The sequence below is a fragment of the Xenopus laevis genome, chromosome 3S (genome assembly GCF_017654675.1).
Source record: "Xenopus laevis strain J_2021 chromosome 3S, Xenopus_laevis_v10.1, whole genome shotgun sequence".
Lineage (NCBI taxonomy): Eukaryota > Metazoa > Chordata > Amphibia > Anura > Pipidae > Xenopus > Xenopus laevis.
In genome coordinates this window covers 8267292-8295221 of record NC_054376.1, presented here as the reverse complement: position 1 = coordinate 8295221, position 27930 = coordinate 8267292, and the positions used below count along the sequence as shown (strand labels likewise).

At 42.7% G+C, this 27930-nt stretch overlaps 1 protein-coding gene across 1 annotated transcript in view; it reads left to right on the top strand.

Annotated features, from left to right (window-relative positions):
- Positions 1-1849: 1849 nt before the first annotated feature.
- Positions 1850-27930, top strand: part of MGC82181 (protein) — a 37460-nt gene continuing 11379 nt past the window's right edge. The window contains 2 exon segments of the mRNA NM_001091894.1: positions 1850-1948; positions 26127-26229. Coding sequence (NP_001085363.1) covers positions 1883-1948; positions 26127-26229 — 169 coding nt within the window. The 5' untranslated portion in view covers positions 1850-1882.

The following is a 27930-nucleotide window of genomic DNA, read 5'->3' as shown; positions in this document are numbered from 1 at the left end:
CTAATTTGCATATGCAAATTAGGGGTGGAAAGGGGAAAACATTTTTTACTTCCTTATTTTCCGACAAAAAGTCACATGGTTTCACTCCCCACCACTAATTTGCATATGCAAATTAGGGTTTGGATTCGGTTCGGCCTGGCAGAAGGATTTGGCCGAAATCTGAATCCTTCTGAAAAAGGCCGAATTCTGGCCGAATCCCGAACTGAATCCTGTATTCGGTGCATCCCTAATATATATATATATATATATATATATATACATACACATGGCCAAATTGAAACACATCTGCCCTATATAAATATATAGGTTTTGAAAAGTACAACTAGCCAAGGAACGGATTTAGGCTACTTTTTGAGCCTTCGGCTGGTTTGTACTTTGGAAACCAGCCAAAGTTTTTTTGTTGCCCTAATGTGCCAAGCCTGCGTCTCTCAATGCATGTTGGGCAATGTCGTTTTTGTTTAACAATCTGCAAACTGCCAAGTTTACTGTAACACTACAATACCCAGCATGCAATGGGACTGACTTGTGTAAAAGTCGGGAATTAGCAAATTTTGGGCTCTGTACCCCAGTCTCCTGTCCCTCTTAAAGGGATTCTGTCATGATTTTTATGATGTAATTTTTATTTCTAAATTACACTGTTTACACTGCAAATAATTCACTCTACAATACAACATTTAATTCCTGAACCAACAAGTGTATTTTTTTTAGTTGTAATATTGGTGTGTAGGTGCATCTCAGGTCATTTTGCCTGGTCATGTGCTTTCAGAAAGAGCCAGCACTTTAGCATGGAACTGCTTTCTGGCAGGCTGTTGTTTATCCTACTCAATGTAACTGAATGTGTCTCAGTGGACCTGGATTTTACTATTGAGTGCTGTTCTTAGATCTACCAGGCAGCTGTTATCTTGTGTTAGGGAGCTGTTATCTGGTTACCTTCCCATTGTTCTTTTGTTTGGCTGCTGGGGGGAAAGGGAGGGGGTGATATCACTCCAACTTGCAGTACAGCAGTAAAGAGTGATTGCTTTTCTGATGTTCTTCTGCTTAGGAAAGATTTGAGAGAGGTTTCTAATTGTTTTCCTAAGCAGAAGAACATCAGAGCAGCCTCTTTCTTTCTCCTGAAAACTTCCTTGACTACTTGGTGGTCAGACTGGTCAGAAACTGACCAGCAGGTGGCGCTGTTGGAACAAAATTCCTTCATATTAACAGCACATGCATCCCTTAATATCTTGGAATAAAAAGAAAATAAATAATGAATGTAAATGACAAAAGGGCTTAGAATAGCACTCTCATCAATTTTACATTCACTTGTTTTAAAGGTTTACTTATCCTTTAAGAGGGATGGGAGACTGGGGTACAGAACCCAAAATCTGGTAACTGCCGACTTCTACGCACACGTCAGTCCCATTGCATGCTGGGTATTGTAGTCTTACATTCAACTTAGCAGTTGGCAAATTGTGAAACAAAAACTACATTACCCAGCATGCATTGGTAGAAACAGGCTAGGCACATTAGGACAAGAAAAACACTTTGGCTGCTTTCCAAAGTACAAACCAGCCAAAGGCCCAAATCCGTACCATGTCTAGTTTGTACTTTTAAAGCTCGCCTGGGCTTTAAATCAGTAGCCAAATTTGTCTGGGAAAACTGCCAATCTGGCAACCCTGCCCTGAGGTAAAAGAGCGGGCACATCGACTAGAGCGAGAAGGGGCGTGGCAGAAGCAATGTCAGCTGTCTCCAGCAGGGGGCGTGCCATGTTATTAGCCAAGAGGTGTGGGCGTGGGTGTAAAGGACGCACGAAGTTAATCAGGACTCACACTCCTCTTTCTGTTCTGTTCCACCGACCCACCAACTTCGTCAAACTTCGCCTTCCCCGCAGGAAAGTACCACCATGCCCGTCAAAGGGGGGACCAAGTGCATCAAATACCTGCTGTTTGCCTTCAACTTCATCTTCTGGGTGAGTTCCGCTACTCGCGGGGGACTCGGGTGTGTGGGGAGAAGAGAAGGAGCCCTGGGCTGAGGGAGTGTTCGGAGCTGGATAGAATCGCATTATACGATATTGAAGCATTGCTGCCCGTGTGTCTTGATACATTGTAACGTCAGGATTGTCGGTGTGATTCGCTGTACCACAAGGGCAGGTGAATAGAGGGGTGTAAGTGTTTATTGTACTGGCCAAACGAAAGGGAATCGGTGTTATATAGAGATATCTACACGGGCAAATTGAGATTTCCTTATTGAGGTGTTTCTTCATTGTGGATCCTGTTGCCTGCCCTGAATTAATCCTGTCAATGTCCTGCCTGTATGTCAGGTACCCCCCTATTTCATTTATTACTGGTCTGACCCGCTAGGCTTTATCTCCAGGGCTTGGAAAATAGGTGTATAGTGTTATAAAGCTATTATCATCATCATTATTATTATTATAGGTGTATAGTATTATAAAGTATTATTATTATCATAGGTGTATAGTGTTATAAAGCTATTATTATTATTATTAGTAGTATTTTATTATTATCATAGGTGAAGGACAATGTTTTGGGCTGCTATTGTCACACTAGGCTGTGTCTCTGCCTGTGTAGAACTTAGTGTGATTATTTACACCAATTCCTTCATTGTTTTTGTGGACAAGTTTCATTGCTCACACCCCAGAACACACAGCAGGATAAATACAGTGCCAATTCCATGTATAATACCCCAGAACACACAGCAGGATAAATACAGTGCCAATTTCATGTATAATACCCCAGAACACACAGCAGGATAAATACAGTGACAATTCCATGTATAATACCCCAGAACACACAGCAGATAAATACAGGGCCAATTCCATGTATAATACCCCAGAACACACAGCAGATAAATACAGTGCCAATTCCATGTATAATACCCCAGAACACACAGCAGATAAATACAGGGCCAATTCCATGTATAATACCCAGAACACACAGCAGATAAATACAGTGCCAATTCCATGTATAATACCCCAGAACACACAGTAGGATAAATACAGTGCCAATTCCATGTATAATACCCCAGAACACACAGCAGATAAATACAGGGCCAATTCCATGTATAATACCCCAGAACACACAGCAGATAAATACAGTGTCAATTCCATGTATAATACCCCAGAACACACAGTAGGATAAATACAGTGCCAATTCCATGTATAATACCCCAGAACACACAGCAGGATAAATACAGTGCCAATTCCATGTATAATACCCAGAACCCACAGCAGATAAATACAGTGCCAATTCCATGTATAATACCCCAGAACACACAGTAGGATAAATACAGTGCCAATTCCATGTATAATACCCCAGAACACACAGCAGATAAATACAGTGCCAATTCCATGTATAATAACCCAGAACACACAGCAGGATAAATACAGTGCCAATTCCATGTATAATACCCAGAACACACAGTAGGATAAATACAGTGCCAATTCCATGTATAATACCCAGAACACACAGCAGATAAATACAGTGCCAATTCCATGTATAATACCCCAGAACACACAGCAGATAAATACAGGGCCAATTCCATGTATAATACCCCAGAACACACAGCAGGATAAATACAGTGTCAATTCCATGTATAATACCCCAGAATACACAGCAGGATAAATACAGTGTCAATTCCATGTATAATACCCCAGAACACACAGCAGGATAAATACAGTGCCAATTCCATGTATAACACCCCCAGAACACACAGCAGGATAAATACAGGGCCAATTCCATGTATAATACCCCAGAAAACACAGCAGGATAAATACAGTGTCAACTCCATGTATAATACCCCAGAACACACAGCAGGATAAATACAGTGCCAATTCCATGTATAATACCCAGAACACACAGCTGATAAATACAGTGCCAATTCCATGTATAATACCCCAGAAAACACACAGCAGATCAATACAGTGCCAGTTCCATGTATAATACCCCAGAACACACAGCAGGATAAATACAGTGCCAATTCCATGTATAATACCCAGAACACACAGCTGATAAATACAGTGCCAATTCCATGTATAATACCCCAGAAAACACACAGCAGATCAATACAGTGCCAGTTCCATGTATAATAACCCAGAACACACAGCAGGATAAATACAGTGCCAATTTCATGTATAATACCCCAGAACACACAGCAGGATAAATACAGTGCCAAATCCATGTATAATACCCCAGAAAACACACAGCAGATCAATACAGTGCCAGTTCCATGTATAATACCCCAGAAAACACACAGCAGATCAATACAGTGCCAATTCCATGTATAATAACCCAGAACACACAGCAGGATAAATACAGTGCCAATTCCATGTATAATACCCCAGAACACACAGCAGGATAAATACAGTGCCAATTCCATGTATCATACCCAGAACACACAGTAGGATAAATACAGTGCCAATTCCATGTATAATACCCCAGAAAACACACAGCAGATCAATACAGTGCCAGTTCCATGTATAATAACCCAGAACACACAGCAGGATAAATACAGTGCCAATTCCATGTATAATACCCCAGAACACACAGCAGGATAAATACAGTGCCAATTCCATGTATCATACCCAGAACACACAGTAGGATAAATACAGTGCCAATTCCATGTATAATACCCCAGAAAACACACAGCAGATCAATACAGTGCCAGTTCCATGTATAATAACCCAGAACACACAGCAGGATAAATACAGTGCCAATTCCATGTATAATACCCCAGAACACACAGCAGGATAAATACAGTGCCAATTCCATGTATAATACCCCAGAACACACAGCAGATAAATACAGTGCCAGTTCCATGTATAATAACCCAGAACACAAAGCAGGATAAATACAGTGCCAATTCCATGTATAATACCCCAGAAAACACACAGCAGATCAATACAGTGCCAGTTCCATGTATAATAACCCAGAACACACAGCAGGATAAATACAGTGCCAATTCCATGTATAATACCCCAGAACACACAGCAGGATAAATACAGTGCCAATTCCAATACAGTGCCAATTCCATGTATAATACCCGGAACACACAGCAGGATAAATACAGTGACAACTCCATGTATAATACCCCAGAACACACAGTAGGATAAATACAGTGCCAATTCCATGTATAATACCCCAGAACACGCAGCAGAATAAATACAGTGTCGGTTCCATGTATAATACCCCAGAAAACACACAGCAGGATAAATACAGTGCCAATTCCATGTATAATACCCCAGAAAACACACGGCAGGATAAATACAGGGCCAATTCCATGTATAACACCCCAGAACACACAGCAGGATAAATACAGTGCCAATTCCATGTATAATACCCAGAACACGCAGCAGAATAAATACAGTGTCCGTTCCATGTATAATACCCCAGAAAACACACAGCAGGATAAATACAGTGCCAATTCTATGTATAATACCCCAGAACACAATGGCAGGCTAAATGTGGTTCCAACTTCATTTGCAATATATCATTCTCTGTTCGAAATACTCGGACAGTGGCTGAATGTTTATGGTTAAACTGGATTAGTGAGTATTTACACAAAGTCTGCATGGGGTTTTGTGTGTGTGTGTGTGTTTTTTTTTTTTTGGCTAATTAACTCCTTTAGTGCTGGAGCAAATTCTCCTGGGCAGGGCAAGGCTTGGGGCTCCAGTGTTGACAAACGAAAGCAGCTCAGATAACGTAGCCCTTCTGGGAGTTTGTTATTTAAAAACTGGAGTATTTAAAGTTGTACTGTTACATTAGGGTTAAAGGACACAAGATACTCCCTATTCATATTCAGGTCTGCCCTCATTATGGCATTAGAGTTGGCATCATGCCCATTTTAAAACTGGGCTCACAGTCCACGTGCTGAATGGTAAATCCACAATACATTTACATGCACAGAAACCAGTACAGTCAGCTGTGTGTCGCCCAATGAGCTGCAAACCGATGAATTATATGGATTTATCATGTGTCTGGTGGCTTCATTAAATAGAATCCTACGGGGAAAGGGGCTGCAGAATATCGACATTATAAAAATAATGGTTAATAATCACCCGCTGAGACACTTGGCTAAGTGGGTGCAGATTTGCTTTTATTTCAAGGGGAAATTACAAAGAATGTTGAGCGATTTTGATTCAGGGAATGATGATCCTGCTGAAGTCCTGCTTTAGGAGACAAGACCGTACAACACCTGTGTAAATATTTGGCTTACAGGCCTTGTTTCACTCGCCCCAGATCAGCAGGTATTATTGAAAGTAATTTTTGCTACAGTTCTGCTACAGTAAGATCTTCAGCGTGAGAAGAACAGCAGCGATGGGGGTTAAACTTTAAAGCAAATTGCTCTTTCACTGCTGTTTTTGTTATGCCACCCCGACCCCAACCTCATGCAGGAGATTGCCACCTTCTCATCATTGTTTTGGTGACTCTTTTCGAAAACTTGTCTGCTCTGCACAGCCTGGAGGGAATGAAAGAAAATAAGCTGCGGAGTGGCAGTGAATAGGTTAAACTACAATAGATGCCTGATGATCTGATGCCTGGTTGCTGAATCCCAGGTTGCTTAGAATTTGTAAACAATTGGGACTGGGCTGGAACATTTAGAACATAATTGCCTGATACACTGTATGTATTCTTGGCTTTGCTTAAAGGATAAGTAAACATTTAAAACAAGTGAATGTAAAACTGATGAGAGTGCTATTCTAAGCCTTTTTGTAATCTACATTCATTATTTATTTTCCTTTTATTCCGAGATATTAAGGGATACATGTGCTGTTCGTATGATTGAATTTTGTTCCAACAGTGCCACCTGCTGGTCAGTTTCTGACCAGTCTGACCACCAAGTAGTCAAGGAAGTTGTCAGGAGAAAGAAAGAGGTTGCTCTGATGTTCTTCTGCTTAGGAAAGATTTGAGAAAGGTTTCTAATTGTTTTCCTAAGCAGAAGAACATCAGAGCAGCCTCTTTCTTTCTCCTGACAACTTCCTTGACTACTTGGTGGTCAGACTGGTCAGAAACTGACCAGCAGGTGGTGCTGTTGGAACAAAATTCATTCATATGAACAGCAAATGTATCCCTTAATATCTTGGAATAAAAAAAAAAAAAAAATAATGAATGTAAATGACAAAAGTGCTTAAAAAAGCACCCTCATCAATTTTATATTCACTGATTTTAAAGGTTTACTTGTCCATTAATTACTTGGTTCTTTATTCCCTGTCGGCCTTCGGGTGTTCTGTGCCTCATGCACCCATGTTCCATTATCATTGCCCCGTGCGGAAGAGTTAGTGGCAGATGCTGAGCAGGTGACGGGAGAAGGGATTGTAGAGGCAAGGAGCTGCTCCCTCTTCCTATATATTTTAAGGCCCCTTCTCAAACATAGAATGATAGCTGTTCGGATTGGTTAAAAAAAAAAAAGCATTTAAAGGAGAAATAAAGCTTCACTAAAGAAGTAGGTAGAAATGTTGTACATGATGTTTTGTGCTTCTGTACCAGCCCAAGGCAACCACAGCCCTTTAGCAGTAAAGATCTGTGTCTCCAAAGATGCCCCAGTAGCTCCCTATCTTCTTTTCTGCTGATTCACTGCACATGCTCTGTGCTGCTGTCACTTACTGAGCTTAGGGACCCACTCACAATATACAGTACACATAGAATAGAAATGTCACAATATAAGGCTGATTAGTAATTAATACACATAACTACATGGCAGCACAGAAACCAGTGCAATTAGCATCAGAATTTAATAATCAGCAAACCTGTAGCATCAGCTTATATTACAGCCAGGGAAGCTCATTTTCTGCTGGATAATTAGTGACGAGCCCTAAGCTTAGCTTCTCAACAGCCAATCAGAGCCCACTGAGCATGTGAGTGTCACAGACACTTTCCAAGATGGTGACCCCCTGTGACAAGTTTGAAGTCCTGGATCATTGCTGCTATTGACAAGCTCAAACTTTAGCCTTGTGCAATAAGTTCACTATATAAAATGACATTTTCAGTCACATTCATGTTTATGGTTTAGTTCTCCTTTGATAGCTAGTGTAAGCCTTCATATAATGAAGACACAATTGTATGAGTGTCTGCCATGGAATCTAGAGATGTTTAGCCTTTGGTTCTCTTGGCATGTGATAGCAATTTGAGGCAATAAAAACCGTATCACTTCCCACTTCTAATAATAATCTATTTGTGACATTTCCATGCCTCCAAACCAGACCTGCTGCCCTGGAGTCAGAAGGAACTTACATGTGAAACTAACCGCGGAGACACTCCTCCCTACAATTCTCTTTGCTGGTTGATGGGCAACTTAAAAATGACTATAAATATATTAAGCCCCACTCTGTTGTTCAGGTAGGCCCCCCTCAGATGGTTGTAACTACAGCCAGGGTCAGACTGGGGCCCCATCTCTGCCGCAAACAGGGTCGGACTGGACCATTGGGGGCCCACCGCGTTCCAAACTTCCTGGGCCTCCACATTCAGTAATGCCAGCGTGCCGGGCCACATTTAATTTTTTTTTATGGGGCCAGCCAATCGTGGAGCGGATCTGCGCCGGCCCATCGGGTTTTTTCCCGGTATCCCGCCAGCCCAGTCTGACCCGGGCCGCAAAGCCTACTGCTGCAACCCCTCTCGTATGTTTTTCTTGCTGTGACAAAGAAGGAGAGGGTGGTCGAAGGGAAACAGTGACTGATTCAGGCAGGGAGCAGATCTTGGCTGACGGAGCCCACCAGCTTTTTTTCCTAGTGTCCCACCGGCCCAGTCCTACCCTGACTACGGTGGCCAGAAGTAGTAGATTGTACACAATTAGGGGTTTTTATAGTGCCTATTTTTGCTTTTCATCTTCTGTTGCCCTTTAAGAATAGGAGTGTTTGATTTTCAGAACCTGTCCCCGGGAAACATACTGTAATCAAAGCCTGTGAAAGGGACAACATATCTGTACCTCCTCAATATGAGCACAATGAGCGATGAACATACTTTTTGCCTGTTGTTTTTGCTTTTTCCTGTGCTAAACAGGGACATTGCAACTCCTCTGTGTTTGGTTATAGAAAGTTTGTAATTTGCTCACCATTGCATAAGTAATTCTCCTGCAAAGACAAAACTGGCACTTAGCGGGTGCCCCTAGGCCTGCTGTCGTTCCTCGCCCCAGTCTCCTCAGCTTTATTTGTGCTAATTTTCATCATTGGGACTGGAGCAATGGGGATTGTCACGCAGAAAATTAAAAAAATCTCCTGTGCATCGCCAGTGTTTCTGCAGCCTGTCCGGTTTTGACCCAGACCCAAGTCAAAACTGTCAGTTTTCCAAATTAGGAAAACCCGGCAGGATTTCCTGAGATTGACATGGCGATTGGTGACAGCACAGCCCCCAATGTCACAGTCCCGCCCCCACAATGTCACAGCCACGCCCCCGCTGCATCATGGCCCCGCCTCCCCCTGGAGTTCGTCGGTGGGGGGAAAGGTGACCAGGGAGGGGGTTGTTTATATAGTGATTAAAAGCATGAGGCTGAAGGCAGAGTGCTTTTATACAGGTCATGGAACTCCGAGGTAACCTTTTGCAACAAGGGGAACTTTATTTATTATAATAATACACAAATTTTAGTGAAAAAAACTAGACCTCACTAGTCACCGTTTATAACTGATGACATCACTACTCGCCGTTATAAGGATACAATTTACAAGATATTCATGGCTTTTGTGTATTATATAAAGATCAGTATTTAAGCGTGAAAGCATTGCTGCTTTTTAATAAAAACATGGTGTGTGTGCCATAAGCAGAGCATTACACCCCATCTCTGCTACAGGTGAATAGGAACATTCAGTCACTTTTTTTTTTTTCCACCTGAGCCACAACGTTCCCCGTGTGTAGTGAGTTAATCGTTGTGCCCATACGGCTTCCATTGGGAGGTTAAAGGTGGAATTTTATTATGGCTTTCCGTGTGCATATAGCTGAGCCGGTGCAATGGCCTCTTTATCGATGGATTCATTTGTGTGATGCAGAAGAGTATAATGAACCCTCTGTGCTGCTTCACTTGGTGGAAAGTTAACCCTGTACTATCACAGGAGCCCAGGGAAATCTGCTCCTTTTGCCAGCAATGGTGACACATGAGTCGAGGGAGGTATTCAGCAATGGCCGTCTCTCAGGCAGGTACAGAATATATGTCTGTTACTATATATCAAATTTCTTTATTTACTCACCTATATGGGGGAATGTAAAAATGAGGCTAATGTCATGCACCCCCAAAACCACCTAATATCACTCACATTGCTGAACTATTGCTGTCTCATTTATAAAATGCAAGACGGGGTGCAAAATACAAAAAAACAGCACAAACCACCACCGTTTTTTTTTTTTTTTTTTTGCATCTTGCATCATTCCATGTTCCCTACTGTGCAGCTCATTGCAGTGTCACACTGAAAACCCTTGGGCCCACTGAAGGATCAGACACCCGGGCCTGCCACCACCACCCAACCCTGGTGGGTGGTGGTGGCAGGCTGTCTGGCAGGCTGTTGTTTTTCCTTCTCAATGTAACTGAATGTGTCTCAGTGGGACATGGGTTTTTACTATTGAGTGTTGTTCTTAGCTCTACCAGGCAGCTGTTATCTTGTGTTAGGGAGCTGCTATCTCTTTACCTTCTCATTGTTCTTTTGTTTGGCTGCTGGGGGGGGAGGGAGGGGGTGATATCACTCAAACTTGCAGTAAAGAGTGAAGTTTATCAGAGCACAAGTCACATGACTTGGGGCAGCTGGGAAATTGACAAAATGTCTAGCCCCATGTCAGATTTCAAAATTGAATATAAAAAAATCTGTTTGCTCTTTTGAGAAATGGATTTCAGTGCAGAATTCTGCTAAATCAGCACTATTAACTGATTCATTGTGAAAAAAATTTTTCACATGACAGTATCCCTTTAAGTGCTGGCTCTTTCTGAAAGCACATGACCAGGCAAAATAACCTGAGATGCACCTACACACCAATATTACAACTAAATACACTTGCTGGTTCAGGAATGAAATTTTATATTGTAGAGTGAATTATTTGCAGTGTAAAACTTTGTTTTCCGGTGTAAATATATTTTTCCTGTGCGATCGATTCTCTTAAATACATTTATGCTTTCAGATTGCAGCCTTTTTTTTTTTTTTTATTCTGAATTCCTCACGTCCGTGAATGGTCATAATGCAAAAACTGCCTATTCCTGGCTGATATAATTACAGAGCTGAGAGCGCTGGCACTTGGCATTAAATAGTCAGGGTGTGGCTGCTTTTTTGCCTCTCCTAAATGTCTGTACATTGTTTGGCCAACAAAGCAGGCAAACAGAGCTGCAGCATGGCCCAAAGCTCAGTCATTTACTTTATCAGTCTCTGCAAATGAGTCTGTATTATCTAATCAGGGTGTAGTTTCCCTTTAAACAGGATATGTGGCCTTTAAGTACTGTAGGGAGGGTTAAAGGTCTGGTGCTGCCTGAAACTGCCCTAAAGGCAAATCCACATTCCGTTCACTTGGTCAGTACTTTCGAACATTTTCTGTTTGAAAACTGTAAGGCTGTAAAAAGGGAATTAAACACTTATACACACCCATGAGCAAAATAAAATTGCTTCTGCCTGTACTTCCTTCCTTCTATCTAACATGATGTGGGTATTAAAGTACCATAGTGTCCAAGCAGTAGATGCTACAGGTCTGGGGTTGTCTTTTTTGTTCTAGGCATATTTTATGGCAACGCAGTGCAATAGGATTAAATGATGTCCACAGAAAAAGGATTTAAAGGAGAAGGAAAGCTACTGAAGCAGTTTATTGCCAATAGATTAGCCACAATAGTACAAGCTATAATACTATATTTATTCTGTAGAATTCTTTACCATACCTGAGTAAACAACTCTAGAATCTCTCTGTTTAGGATAGCAGCTGCCATATTTTTTTGGTGTGACATCACTTTCTGTGATGTCACACCATCACAGTTTCTCATTGCTCGCTCATAGCTCTGGGCTCAGACTACAGAAGGGAGAGAGGAGCAAACTGAGCATGCCCAAGCCCAAACCCTGGAGGTTGAAGCTGAAAACAGGAAGTCTGATACAGAAGCCCATGAGTACCCAATAGAAGGAAAGAAATGTGGTGTTTCTTTTGATAGAGGACTCAGAGCAGCATTACTTTGAGGGTTTACTGGTGTATTTATAAAGACCTTTCTGATAAAACATACTTAATTTTAGCCTTTTCTTCTCCTTTAAGAGAGCTGAAAAGTGTACATGAGGGAGCATCAAACCTGGATTTGGAAGAAGGCCCGGGCATAGGGTGGCAAGATTTTAGGGGTGGCATGCCACCCAGTTGCGTTCTAATTTTTTCAGAAGCGATGGGGACATGCACCACTTTAATCTCCTGCACTTAATCTTCAATCCACTTGAAACCCATTCATGTGGCAAGAAGCAGTGACAGGACTCGGAAATCCGGGCCTGGGGAGCATTAAAACTTTACCCAAATATTCTTCTTTTTGTGTGATTCATAGAGAAGGTCCGTGCTGTTTGTGTGCTTACTGTAGCAATGGTAGAGACAGGAACCACGGAGCGATCCTCTTCTGGCTTCTTGCTTCAAGTTTCCCTGGGCGCAGTTGCACGAAATAGGCGACTTTTTAGTTAAAGGACCAGTAACATCAAATTTTTTTTTTTCAAAAATTCGTTGGTACACAACGAAAAAATAACGCCAAGACACATTAAACTTTAAAATTGCAAAGCCTTTATTAAGAAATAACTTACAGAAACTCCACTTCCGATAGGGCGACCATCCATACTGCAGCGCTCGATTTCTCCTCCCTGGCTATTCACTGACATTGTGTCCTCTGCCCAATCTCTTTCTCCAGCTCTTCTTCATCCTCCTTCATCCAGCAGCAGTAGGAAGGCAATGTAGGCTGGCTCAACAAGAGGTGCAGGAAGGTAGAGGAGCCTGTTACTTGTTTAGGTGCCGCTGTGTTGGACCACTTCACTGTCATTCAGCTTGTTTTAAGATTTTGGGGCAGGACACTGCTCCAGGGGCTGCTGAGCTGAGTCAGACGTGGGAATTCCGCAGCACTAAATGAGAGAAAGAGACAGTGGTCCTTTTATTCCCCCATTACGTCTAGTAGACTTTCACCTTTTTGTCACTTACTGAGCTTAGGGACCCACTCACAATATACAGTACACATAGAATAGAAATGTCACAATATAAGGCTGATTAGTAATTAATACACATAATTACTACATGGCAGCACAGAAACCAGTGCAATTAGCATCAGAATTTAATAATCAGCAAACCTGTAGCATCAGCTTATATTACAGACCAACCTCATTTTCTGATGGATAATTAGTGACGACCCCTAAGCTTAACTTCTCAACAGCCAATCAGAGCCCACTGAGCATGTGAGTGTCAAAGACACTTTCCAAGATGGTGACCCCCTGTGACAAGTTTGAAGTCCTGGATCATTGCTGCTATTGACAAGATGAAACTATAGCCTCGTGCAACAAGTTAAGTAAATAAAATATGGTCTTTTTAGCCATATTCATTTTTAGGGTTTAGTTCTCCTTTAAATCCAGGGATCATTCTTGCCCCAGTGACACGGGGTTAGTTGCTATTTCTATTTACAGATACAGTAAACTGCAGTCCTATAAGAACAGAACTAATGTCTGTTCCCTTGTGGAAGAATGCAATATATTTATATTTCCTTTGTATTTGTGTCTTGCTATGACGACCACAAACTGTTATTATGATGGGTTTTTGTTTTTTTTTTTTTAATGGGACAGGTTCAGGGCAGATTTCCAAATATGCAGGGAGAATGTGTGCATTCAGCAGATTGTTTCCTGATGGTGGGACATGTCTGCAGTTCCATTCTCAGCTTCACCTCTGACCCAAGTGTGATCAAGTTTAAATTATATTCCCTAAAGGCATTCCAAAAGGTCATTGTGATTCTCCCTTCTACAGCACTGTAAAGTATAGGCCTGGGACTATTTAGTTAGAGGAGTCTCCTTAATTCAGGAATGTACATCTTGTAGCCATAAGAGCTGCTCCCAGGCTCCATTAGATGTGAAAGGGAGATTTAAAGGGGGTAGTGTCTGTGGGGCAACGTACTTTTGGTGAGGTGGATCAAGGGCATGACTATGTATGTATAGGGGTGCCATTCTACTTGGCAGAACCCACAGGTCCATTTAACTAATGGGTTATTAACTAGGACCACTGGTGGGGATTGGGCAGCCCTTAAGGTGGCCGTAGAGTAGAGATCAGCTATTGGGTGATCGGGCTGATCCGATCGTGTGCCCTAGGGCCCAACGATTGGATCATAATGCATCCGATACGGCGGTCAGATCCCGTGACCATATACACGCACAGATGCGGCCGCTACTTTTTTAACCTGCCTGATCGAGATCTGGCCAACTTTCGGCAGGAATCGATTGGGAAAGCCCGTCGGATGGCCCCAGACACGGGCCAATAAGCTGCTGTCTCGGTCTGTCGGCAGCTTTTATCGGCCAGTGTATGGGGGCCTTCAGTAGTATTTGTCCCCATGATTACTTATGTGTGGCCCTGCTCATCTTTGCCCTGGTTGTGAAAGAATCCCAGGTCATTTCCTACTTCTACTCCCATGTTACAGGGGCACTGCGTTCAGCAAGTTATCAAGGCGGCAAAACCCCACTTCTGATCATTTTAAAAATGCATATTTTTAAATTGGCATTTTGGCTATTCTATGCTGTTCCCTCTGATGGGGTTGTGGGTAAGGTTTCCACCTTTCTGTTTCCGCAAAAAAGGGGCAGGGGCCCAGGGCCGCCATCACTCCCAGGGGGGAGAGTTGTAGGGGGCCCGAGGGTAAGGGGGGCCCCACCACGCCACACTTACTTGATTAGCCTGGCCCCTCATCTTTGTGAGAGCTGCTGACTTTGGGAAGGCATGGCCTTTTAAGGGGCCCTGGCCACCAATTTTCTTATAATGTGTGTGTGTGGGGGGGTGCCTGGCGACCAATTTTGGTCACCAATTTTTTTTTCTCATGTGGGGTCCTAGTCACCGATATTTTTTAATGGGGGGGGGGGGCCCTGGCCACAAATGTTTGTTTATGGGGGGCCCTGACCACCAATATCTTTTTATTTTTTATTAACATGTTTTTTACTGTATGGTGGGGTTGCGGTGGGTGCAGCCCAGGGGGCCCAGGAAATGTCGTATGGGGCCCTGCGATTTCTGATGGTGGTCCTGCAGGGGCCGGGCCAGTAACATAAGGGGGAGGCGGTGGCGACAGGGGCTGGACTGATGACATGGCGATCAACGAATGGCTGATTGCCATGTCATTCGCTTCAATATCCTCACCGGATTTCCTAATTTAGAAATCTGGAACTTTTCACCCTGGCAGCCCTTCCGAAAACCGGGCAGGTGGCAACCATAGTTGTGGGTCTAAATAAGAGTTACAGTATGAAAGGTTCTAATGAATTTTATGGTTGGAGGTTTAGAAATAGGGGGTGTCTTATGCAGCCACTCATTATGCTCCTCAAATCTTCACACATCACCTTTTCACAGTCGTACATTTAAGACTTAACTGGAGCTCTATCACTTCTATGAAATTCCCATTAGCTTTCTCCCAGCCTTTTAACACATTTATATAGGGCAGCTCACCCTTATCTAGCTTAGCAATAACTTACACTATAGGCCACTGCCATCAGTTGAGTGAAATACTCAGGGTCACACCTCTCGCTTTTCTTGGCAGCCCAAAAAACTTGTATCCCCTTCTCCTGTTGAATTGTATCCCAACCCTTCTATTGTACCAGCAGTGTGGAATATGTTGGTACTATATAAATACGTTTTAATAGTAATAGGGTACCACACCCACCAAGCATAACATGCTATAAGTGTAAGGATTCGTAAGCCATGCTCCTGTTTGTGCTTTCTAGCTATAGGTGTGCTGTAATTCTAATGAGTAATAGATGGAACATTTACATGTCCCCAAATGTGCTGTTACTGTATCGTACCTCCCAACTGTCCAGTTTTTCTCAGGACACTCCCGATTTTGACATCTCAACCCGCAGTCCTGGATTGTTACAGAAATGTCCTGACTTTCTCTTTGATCTCTTGCACTAAACAGCCAGAAAAAGATATGTTTCTAACTAAATTGGCTTTCGGCAGAGAGCCCAGAATATGGGCACTTAAGATACTTTTATAACAATTTAAGATTAACAAAGAAGCACTTGTAACAATTTAAGATAAGCAGGTCTCTTGGGGAAACTGTGACTTGCAGTAGTGATATGCGGTTTGGGATTTTACCCGCCTTCCCTTAGCCTGCGCCCGACTTCCGAGTTGCTTTTATAGACCTGCGCCACCCCGCCGATGATGTCACAAAAGGGGCGGGGCGAGCAGGCGCAGCGTCTATAAAAGATGAACCCGGAAAGTGGGAAGCCGGCATTTGACGGTGGCGGGCGGGGAAAGCAGAAGAAGAGTGCAAGGTCTGCCCGAACCCGTAGACCCACAGATATAACCTGCCATAGTTGTAAAATGGACATGGTAATTAGGGGGTGTGACTACAAAAATGGGCATGGTCCAACATTTTACAAATCTTTTTGTCCCCCTTTCTATTTCCAAAATGTTGGGAGGTATGCTGTATATAATTTCAAAACTGGTAATGTTAAACTCTTAAAAGATTTTCAAAGCGGGGTGTGTGTGTGTTATTTTAGCAGAGTATGATACATATTGGACTTGTGTATTTTGTATTAGGGAGGAAGTATTCAATGCACCAATGAACCCCTCAAATCCCTAAGGGGAAGCCTTTGTTTTGCTTTCAGCTCATTGCACAGAGGTTTCTCAGTAGACTGCTGAGTAGTTTTGCGTGGGCTCGTTACAACTGGAAGTAGAAAGTGACTTTACGTTCCTGTTTTCAGATGTTATAATTAGTATATGTGCAGCGGCGATTCTTCTGAAAGTGCCCTGGAGTTTCCACCAATAAAATCTTAATTTGATGGATCTAGTGCAGGGGCTTTGTTACCAGGTCCATGATACTAAAGGTGGCCATACACGGGCAGATAAAGCTGCCGATATCGATCGTTTGGACCTATTTGACAGCTTATCTGCCAGTGTATGGGGGCTTCCGACGGGTCTTCCCGATCAATATCTGGCCGATATCTGGCAGTTAGCGGCATATCGGGGAAAGATCCGCTCGTTTGGCGATGTCGCCAAACGAGCGGATTTTTGAGTCTATGGCCACCTTAAGAGTCATGGCACACAGGCAGATTCTGGGAGATTAGTTACCCAGCGACAAATCTCTTCTTCTGGGCGACTAATCTACCCAAACTGCCTTCCCGCAGCTAAAACGTAAATCGTGGCGTGATGGCACTCGGAGCGGTTCATTCTCCGAAGTTGCCCGAAGTTTCCTCGTGAGGCAACTTTGGTTGTCTTCGAAAAACGAATCCTTCCGAGTGCCATCCCGCCGGCGATTTACATTTTAGCCGGCGGGAAGGCAGTTTGGGTAGATTAGTCGCCCCGAAGAAGAGGAGATTTTGTCGCCGGGCGACTAATCTCCCCGAATCTGCCTGTGTGCCCTGACCCTAAATGTAGCCAGTTCGCTCAGCTTTACATTTTAAGTTTGTTTGCATAACCACTTATTTTGCATTTCACTTACCGGTTGTGATGAAATTGGCTCGAGGACCTTTAGTATGTTTAGTTCTTTATCAGTCCTTTTATACGAAACTTACTGACATTCCAGAAGATCTATTTCTGAATGTACTTGGTATTCACGATAGCAAGAAATGTGCACTTTGGTTGGTTTTCTCAGAAGGGTATGAAATGTCAGTGACTCATTGTTTAGATCTGTTATGTGTTGTACCATAGAAACCTTCGTCGGGTGCAGTATGTTTTCCCATATGAATTTTTTTTTTTCTGTTCGGGTTCTGATTGTGACTAGCAATAAACCTTGTTTTAGTAGAAAGGTGGCGGCCCTATTTGTTGATTGTGCACTGTACACAACCAAAATGATGGCAGAAAGTGAAAGTATGTTGCTTGGCCCGCAAAGATAATGTTTTTAAACCCTTTACTGCTGAGAACATAAAAACCCAACTTCTAGGGATGAACTGTTACTGTGCAGTGAGCAGACAAGCAATGGGATAATCCTTTCTCTATACAATGGGGGAGCTCAAGGAGCAGAATAAGTACCCTCTAAGGGCAGAGACACACAATGTGATTCGGGGAGATTAGTCGACCGGCGACAAATCTGCTCTTCTTCGGGGCGACTAATCTCCCAGAACTGCCTCCCCTTCCTTCCGGTCGGCTAGAATGTAAATCGCCGGTGGGGTGGCACTTGGACCGCTTCCTTTTCCATTTGGACTACTTCAGAAAATGAAGCACTCCTTGTGCCACCCCGCCGGCGATTTATATTACAGAATGTAAATCGGCAGCAGGATGGCACTTGGAGCGCTTTGAGTGCCATCCCGCCGGCAATTTACACTCTAGCCGGCGGTGAGGCAGTTTGGGGAGATTAATCGCCCGAAGAGGAGGAGATTTGTTGCCGGGCGACTAATCTCCCCGAATCGCAGCGTGTGTCTCTGCCCTCGAACTGGGTATTTTAGGGTCCAACAGAGATTCTACACCCTAGGCCAGGGTCCCCAACCTATTTAACCCCTGAGTCACATTCAAATGTAAAAAAGAGTTGGGGAGCAACACAAGAATGTAAAAAGTGCCTACGGATGCCTAATAAGGGCTGTGATTGGCTACTGGGTAGCCCTAATGTGGACTGGCAGCCTACAGGAGGCTCGGATTTGCATTACACTTGGTTATTATGCAACAAAACTTGCCTCCAAGCCTGGAATTCAAAAATAAACACCTGCTTTGAGGCCACTGGGAGCAACATCCAAGGGGTTGGCGAGTTAACATGTTGCCCGTGAGCCACTGGTTGGGGATCACTGCCATAGGCCCTTGCTTACGTAGGGTTTTAACTTGTCTGGTTTTGACCTGAACAGCCTAGTTTTTATAAGGGCTGTCTGGGTCAAAACAACTCTTTGACCCAGACAGCAGTGAATGACCACCTATCACAGTGCAATAGTTCCGCTGACTAAACATTGACAAATACTGGACAGTGTTTCTAACATGTTTAAATAGGTTCCTCAGCCTGTATTTTGCAGCTGACCCCAAATTTTGTCTTTTAATTGTTACAGGGGATCAGCAGGTAGGGACGTCCCTATCAAATACTAATGGCTAGGACCCTGTTCCAAGCCCATAGACTTAACACGTAGTGTTTGTGTCCCCTCCATGCTGGAAATGTGACTTAAGGCTGTCTGATTCTAAGATCTAGAAAATATGATATTTCTTTGTAGTGGTACCAAGTATAAATATGCACAACCATGGAATGATTATGAACAGACTCTCAGCTGCACATTCTCAGAGGTTAGGGCTTGTTGCTGCTGTTAAATATCTTACTGTTGTAATAGGTCACAAAGCAAAGTTATTTTTACTCCTGCTGTTTTCTCAGAATTGCAAAATCTGTAAAGTAAAGGTCACCATAGATTTTAGTGCGATCCGACAAATTATCCATGAAGTTAATGGGCACCGAACGTTTTAATGATTTCTCGTCCGACATTGACTAGACAGGTTAGAAAATGTTTATAAGTTACAGTGAAATTTATCCATTGTCCAACTGTTTGCTGGGCCAAGCAGGCAGCTACCCACAGTTTCCTTCTTCAACTAGATGATATCGCTTGAAATTCTTTTTCAATTCAACTTTTTAGTTGATGGACAAATCGTGCATTTAAACAATCGTTTCAAGATAAGCTTGGTCTTCCAATAAAGAAAAGATTTTTTAAAAAGCTTAACATCTATGGCCACCATAACTGTTGCTTTGCCTATTCTCTTTAATGTGCATCAGCTTCAACGTAATAGTTACCTGAGGTTTAAAAAAACACAACATGTGTATTGGATCATTGGCCAATCCGGATCTGTACTTCTGTAGTCATCAAGGTACAATAAGTCAGATCAGTGCAAATTGTTCTAGGTCATTCAAGTACCTGGGGTCGAGCTATTATTCTTAGTGCCATTTGTAGGGATGTTGTGGTACCAGTGTGACCCTCTGCACTCAGTTATATTCTCCTTACGTTGTGTCAGTTGTCGTCCACACTCCAAAAACAAGCTCTGATTAATTCAACCTTAGCTTAGGCCCCATTTATTTTTTTGTATTGTGTGTATCCTATGGTGAAACCTTGAAATGTGTGATTTTGTGCCAGGTGCCGAAGTAATGGATCTAATGCTATGTTAAAGAAAAGGGGGGATAAAGGGCAGCCTTGTCTGGTACCTTTTCCTATAGGGAATTTGAATCTGAATTTATATTGTTTAATGTAAGAAAGGCTGATGGGGAGGTGTATAGATTAAGGAAAAGTTTTAGTAATTGTTGGCCAAAATGTTGGAATTTAAGTAGTCTGAGAAGATGAGTATAATATATGCTATCAAATGCTTTTTCGCATCTCAATTTTAGGCCCCATTTATTAAAGGCTAATGGGTGTTTCAACCACTACTGCTATCTGTCAGAAAACATCAGTGGTCAACCTGCCCATTCCTCCTGTGGCCAGTGGAGTAACTACTAAACCGCAACTGCCGTGACATAATTCCCCTCCACAGCCTCTTCTGCTCCTTTAACTTGACCGCCTGCAACAAACAAATGGGTGCTCCCTGGGCCCCTCCAAAGAGTTTTGCAGGCTGTTCCACGTCAAGTTACCCCACTGCCGGTTACCACTTCTAATCAGTTTTGTATTTATATCTCATGCTGCCCTAGGCACACCAGCCATCTTTACTACCCAACTGGCATATGCCCATCAATATATGTAGAAGAACTGATCCGATATGAGAGGGGGGTAGCCCTTCAACTTGAATTTTACAGCAAGTATCTGGCACCTGGTTTTACATATAAACTGCCATCATCGGCTAGTGCCTATACAGAAAATATGGCCCTGCTTCTAATGTTTAGTGTAAAGCCCCTCAGAAAGTGAACCTACTTTCAAACATGTTCAACCAAGATGAAGGAAGCGTCTGCCATATCCTTAATGCCATTCATTATTCTGGTCTTTCCTGCTGAAGCGAGGTCACCCATTCCGATTAGAAGGAGATCCCGTCTAAATATTGGGAAGGGGTTTGTTACAGTGAGAGCTGTGAAGATGTGGAATTGTCTCCCTGAATCAGTGGTACAGGCTGATACATTAGATAGGTATAAGAAGGGGTTGGATGGTGTTTAGCAAGTGAGGGAATACATGGTTATGGGAGATAGCTCATAGTACAAGTTGATCCAGGGACTTACTATGTTACTATGTATAAACTTATATAATAATGTAGTTTTAAGTCAACAGCCAAAGGGCCTCCCTGCTGTAAACTCCCGGTGTGAAGCCCCTGGTTGTGCAGAATAATAGTCTAGCCAAATATAAGCTATTGTGGATAAATTCTTTCACTGTGCTGTGACTGTTCGAAAAATAACCCAAACATGCTAGGCTCTAGGGAGACTTTGTTTTGTTCCGTTTCCACTTACAGGGCTGTGTTCCTGCAGCTTCTGAAAGACTCCAGGGCAGGTATCCAGGACAAAAAGCAATGGAAACTGAATTCTGTAGCATGAAACTGAATTGCTGGACTGGCTTGAATAAAACCAGTTAGTGCAGTGATTTGCCTGCTATCGCACTGTCCCATTGCTAACATGGATCCTGCATTCAAACACAGCTTTGTTTGTTAAACAGGAAAGCAGTGAGTCATCTGAATGGAAAATCTGGCCGAGAGCCTCATGATCTCACCAATATGAACACTGCGGCCTTAGACTTCCCTTTATAGTGATACACAAAAGAAAGTCCCTTCTTCTTCCCATCTTTGACCTAAATTTGGCATTTAAAAAAAAAAAAAGAAATGTTGTGTAATAGTGATGGACACATCTGTTCCGTTTCGCATCATGAAAAAAATTCACAAAACGAATCGCGGTGACTTTTTACAATCTACTGTGGCACAGTGCATAATACATTGGAGTCTATGGGCATTTTTTTTTTTTTTTTTCATGGCAAAACCTGCCAAAAAAAATTGGCCATCACTATTATGGAGGGAAGCACCATGAGTATGAAATCTTGCTTCTAATCTATACCCTGGTCCATCCAGATGATGGCCACACTTCTGGATAAGTGCCCATCCTTTCTCCGGTCAATAAATCAAGGCTGCACTTTCCGAATAGTGACAGGAGACTTGCTAAACATGAATTATTTCCTGTTTAGGTGGATGAAAGTCTTTAAAAGACCATCATATGATCGGTCACTAAAGGTGGCCATAGACGTAGAGATCCACTCGTTTGGCAATGTCACCAAATCAGGGGATCACTCCCGATATGCCCACATTGAAGTTGCCGATATCGGGCTGATCCGATCGTAGGGCTGAACAATCTGATCGTAATGGATCCAATACGGGCAGTCGGATCGTGGGACCGCATAGATGCACAGATGCGGCCGCACTCCGACTGGATTTTTTTCACCTGCCCAATCGAGATCTGGCCAGCTTTCGGCAAGATATCGATCTGGGAAGTAGCCAGCTTTAATCGACCCGTGTATGAGGGCCTTAACTTGTTAACCATAGGCAGAGAATAATGAAGATTTAAGGAGGCTTTGCCTACCTTAAAAGACCAACTACTATCTATTCATATAAATTCATAAGTCCACCAGTGGAAAGCCTTTTAATGGTAACTTCCCTCACCTCTTAACGCCTTACCTAAGCACAAGACTAGTATTTTTGCTGTCATACAAGGTTGGATAGTGGCTGTTGAAGGGCAATATTAGACGTGTGCACTGACGTTTACCCTAGCACCAATTAAATAAAAGTAGCCAATCCTCCATAGTATATGGTAGGAGTAATGGAAGGATACCATACCATAGATCAGTGATCCCCAACTAGTAGCTCGTGAGCAACATGCTGCTCTCCAACCTATTGGATTTTGCTCCCAGTAGCCTCAAAGCAGGTGATTATTTTTGAATTCCAGGCAAGTTTTGGTTGTATAAAAACCAGTGGCACTGCCAAGCAGAGCCTAAATGTAGGTTGACAATCCACATAGGGGCTACCAAAAGGCCAATCACTGCACTTATTTGGCAGCCAAAGAACATTTTTCATGCTTTTGTTGCTCCCAAACTCCTTCTACTTCTGAATGTTGCTCACGGGTTGAAAAGGTTTGGGATCCCTGCCATAGATAAACACGCCACCTTCCATTATTCTGTTTGTTTAGGCCTCAAGTGACTGGAACAAGAGGAATGAAGAGAAGCTGCAACATGTATGGCTTAATCCTAAATTCCATAAGAATAAAAAGCTGTGTTAATATTCCCCCTTCTTTGTAACCCAGTCCCTCGTAGATTAGAGAAAGCTAATGAGATATGCTTATTGCAAAACTACTCTTACTTTAATACTACGCATTTCACAACCTCCCTCTCTAAAAGAACCAGTTAACTTACAAGCTCTTCTCACTTTGTATTATTTAAAGGTAAACCCTTGGTGTACGTGTACAGTAATTAGGGCAGGAGTCCCCAACCTTTCTTTTAGCCATGAGCCACATTCAAATGTAAAAAAAGTTGGGGAGCAAGATATGCATGAAAAAAGTTAATGGGGATAACAATTATGGGCTGTGATTGGCTTATTGGTAGCCTCTATGTGGACCTCTGTTTGGCAATACACATTGTTTGTATTCAACTAGACCTTGCCTTCAAGCCAGGAACTCAAAAATAAGAACCTGCTTTGAGGCCACGGAGAGCAACATCCAAAGGGTTAGAGAGCAATTTTTTGTTTGGGGATCACTGCATTAGGGTGTACAGGTCAAACTCCCTAACCCCAAAAAGCAGACCATTTGGTGCCAGACTAAATACCAATCCAGTTTACAGGCCACCTTATCATGATGTCTGAATCAATCATTGTGTTCCCTGCATTTTGTTTGCATATGTCCTTTGTATTCAGCACCACAAGTAAGCAAGGTTAAAAAAGTCACAAACAAGCTAAATATTAACTTCTATTCAGGTAAGAAAAGTAACTTCTTTACCTTTGCTGTTCTATGGAGCTGAAATATTTGTACTTTAATTACAAACATAATGAGTTGTTAATTAATCATTGTTCATCAGCCTGTCTCTGCTCAAAGAGAAAGTGTTTGCAGAAACAATAGCACGCAGAATAACCAGGGAGAATTGGCATCTCCCATTAATGGATCTAAGTGTTTCATCAGCTCACAAACTGTTGAAATAAATACTCAGCACTTGTGAGCCTGAAGAATGTATAGGGGAAGTGTGTGTGTGCAAAGCTCTTTGAGCTGAGGAATCCTATCAGTCACTTTGCATAGACAAGATCTGAAGGGTGGGGTCATCGCATTCTTAGGATTTCAGTGATACTGATAAGGGTCAGGGCACATGATCAGATTCAGGGAGATTAGTCGCCCGGCAACAAATCTCCTCTTCATCAGGGCGATTAATCTCCCTGAACTGCCTCCCACTGGCTAGAATGTAAATCGCTGGCTGGATGGCACTCGGAGCGCTTTGTAACTTCGGGCAACTTCGGAAAACGAAGCGCTCAGAGTGCCATCCCGCCGACGATTTACATTCTAGCCAGCGGGAGGCAGTTCAGGGAGATTAGTCACCCTGAAGAAGAGGAGATTTGTCGTCGGGCGACTAATCTCCCTGAATCTGAGCGTGTGCCCTGACCCTAAAGTGAGCCAACACACTAAAGAAAACTCGCTAAACAATGAACACAAAGCAATACAATACGGTCTACTATGCACAATTAAAGATGGACTAGTAGAACAGATACAGAACAGCATTTGTATATTGACTCATTTGGATGTTCATAATGGACCAATATTTGCTTCCAGTATGAAAAAGCCGATCATGTCTCCCCCCCCCCCATCGGGTGTGGTTAGGTCTCTGTTATTATACAGTTGTTGACCCGGGGGGTTCTACTAAATCAGATTAACCTAATTTGTCCTACTACTTGGGTGGCCATAGTGAGCAAAGCTTGTTGTGGAAACTTCCTATACCAGTGGATCTTTCTGTGCATGGCTAGCATAATCCTAGCCTTCGTGACAACTACCCAATTGTAGCTTGCTTCATACATGCCCCCGTATATCCGTAGTCTGGCTGAACCTTCCCGATCTTGTGCTTTTGTGGGTTCATGGGAGGCATGTTTTCATGGTTTTATCACTTGCAGCAGAGGTGTAACTAGATGTCACTGGGCCCCACAGCAAATTAATTTTAGGGCTCCCAACATATCCAGAGATTGTCCTGTTTTACCAATATGTTGAAATCCCTCATTATTTGGGCCTCATGGGCCCCCTATACCTCCTGGGCCATCTGCTTCCTCTGTAGTTACACCCCTGACTTGCAGCAAGGGAATCATTTTTATATAGCACTTTTCTTCCATTGGATGCTTTAACCACAAGCAAGGCAGCCATTATTGACAAACTAACTAGCCGGGACACCAGGAAATTAAGTGACTTGTCCAGGGTCAAAAGGACTTGCCACAGGGTCTCTAGCATGAGATCCCTCATCAAAGACTGATCACTTAACCCAGGGATCCACAACCTTTTTTACACATGAGCCACATTTAAATGTAAAAAGAGTTGGAGAGCAACACAAGCATGAAAAAGTCCCTTGCGGTGACAAAGATGGGCTGAGATTGGCTATTTGGTAGTTCCTATGTGGACTGACAGCCTACAAGAGACTCTACTTAACACTATACTTAGTTTTATGCAATTAAAACTTGCTTCCAAGCCTGGAATTCAAAAATAAGCACCTGCTTTGAGGACACAGAGAGCATCATCCAAGGGGTTGGAGAGCAACATGTTGCTTCACAAGCTACTGGTTGGGGATCACTGACTTAACCTCTAGGCCAGCTCCTCCTCCTAATAAGTTGGTGCTATAAAAATACATGTTAAAAGAAATAATAAAATGGAAGATAGGAGCCATTGATGGTTCTTGGAAAATATAAGTGAGAGGGGACTTCTTCAGCTCATGGTAGATGTACCTTGGCCCAATGAGCAGATCAGTGGCTCTTGCTTATGGGTTTGTTGGATAAACTGAGCATTGGCAGTAGTGCCCATCCTTGATCTTTTTATATTGACTCAAATGTACAAATCTAGACAAAAGCTTGCATGCCACTTGACAAATGAATATTTACTGAATTTATTGAATTTCTCTTCCTTATTCTTAGTTGGCTGGAACAGCCGTCCTGGCGATCGGATTATGGCTTCGATTCGACAACCAGACCAAAACTTTGTTTGACTCTGACCAAAATACCGGCACCTTCTATGTTGGTAAGTGTTTTGTGATTTTATTAGAATTAAAACTTATGCATTAAATATATATTCATAACTGCAGCTACTTTTATCTGCATTATACAAGATGCGGTAACTACACATATCTTCTTATACTACTGGTTTTGCCTATAATCCATCCAGACAACCTTTGTATATAATATACTCATATTCTACCATAGGGGGTATGTCATTCACTATATATAATATATATACCGCCAGGCAGTGAATGGGTTATTGAGATGGCACATCTTTTCCCACTGCCCGATGCGCTTGTCCCATTCCTTTTCATTGGCTAAAGACTGGAGCAACCATATTCCTTTAGAACAAGATCTATAATAAGCTCACGTTTTTATTTGGCTAAATTTTCCGTTTGGCTGTGATTGAGTTTATTATGCCACGGTTCCATTGTTCTGTACATTCAGATCAACTGAATAATGTTTCTTGCTTTTCCTCAAACATGGACTTTTCCCTTATCCATTCCCAGCCCACTGAAGGAGGTGGGCTTGGACATTCAAATAAAAGTGGCAATCAGTTTTGGCCATCCCTGGGACAGGTTGGAGGGGCTGGGCTTGTCAGGCCACCATGCCATGGAAAACTGAACAGATCTGGTTGGGCAGTAGGGTCAAAATCATGCAAAAAATATCATGTGCATATGAACATCTGTCAAAATAATCGGTGAAGGATGGGGTTGCCACCTTTCCTTCAGGCAGGGAAGTAGTAGGGGTGGGGGAGATGACAGGGAGATTACATTTAGGGCAGGGTAGTGACATCAGACTTCAGCCCCCTGACATCAGACTTCAGCGACCCCTTCTTCAACCATCCACTAGTTAAAGGGCATGTAAAGGCTAAAAAATGAAATAAAATTTTTACTTTAATGAAAAAGAAACCTATCTCCAATATACTTTAATTAAAAAATGTGTACCGTTTATATAAGAAACCTGACTGTATGCAGTGAAATTCTCCCTTCATTTACTGCTGTGGATAGGAATTGTCAGACCCTAACTGCTCTGCAGGGAAACAATCATACTTATGAACAGCAGGGGGAGCCCCCGCCATACTTCCCAGCCATGCAGAACTCAAGCAGCTTTGTTTGTTTCCCTGTAGAGCAGTCGGCGACTGTGTAGAGATTTGTATTGGATTTTATTTTTGCCTTTAAATCACCTTTACTGTTTCCAACTCCAGCTGCAGGAACAGATCATGGAGCCAGATTTAAACAAAAACTGGGATTCAATTTGGAGGATTATTTTGCTGCAGCCACTGGTTCTGCAGAGTTGGAGAAAGTTTGTCTGATTATTAGTCTTGCTGTATCGGCTTCTGGCAGATATTATTTGACTTGTGCTGTTTTGATTTATGACAATCCCTGAGCAGCCCAGACCCCACTGAGCATGTGCACAGTCTTGGTCTTGCAAAGATGTATAAGATGGTGACCCCCTATGGCCAAATTTGAAAGCATAAATCATTTGTTTGATTAGGCTTGTGTTGCAGTAAGTTTGTTTAGTATACAAAATTCAGCATTTATAGCTTTATTCTATTTTAGACTTTACTTCCCTTTTAACGAGCGAGCGATAAAGTGGCTGTGGAAGGAAAACTACCATCCAGCAGATACCGTGGCCCAGGTCAAGGATTGTATTGGCCAATCTCGCTGCCAAATTAACAATTTAACCTAGTCCCCATGCTGTAAACATGCCACCAAGAGCC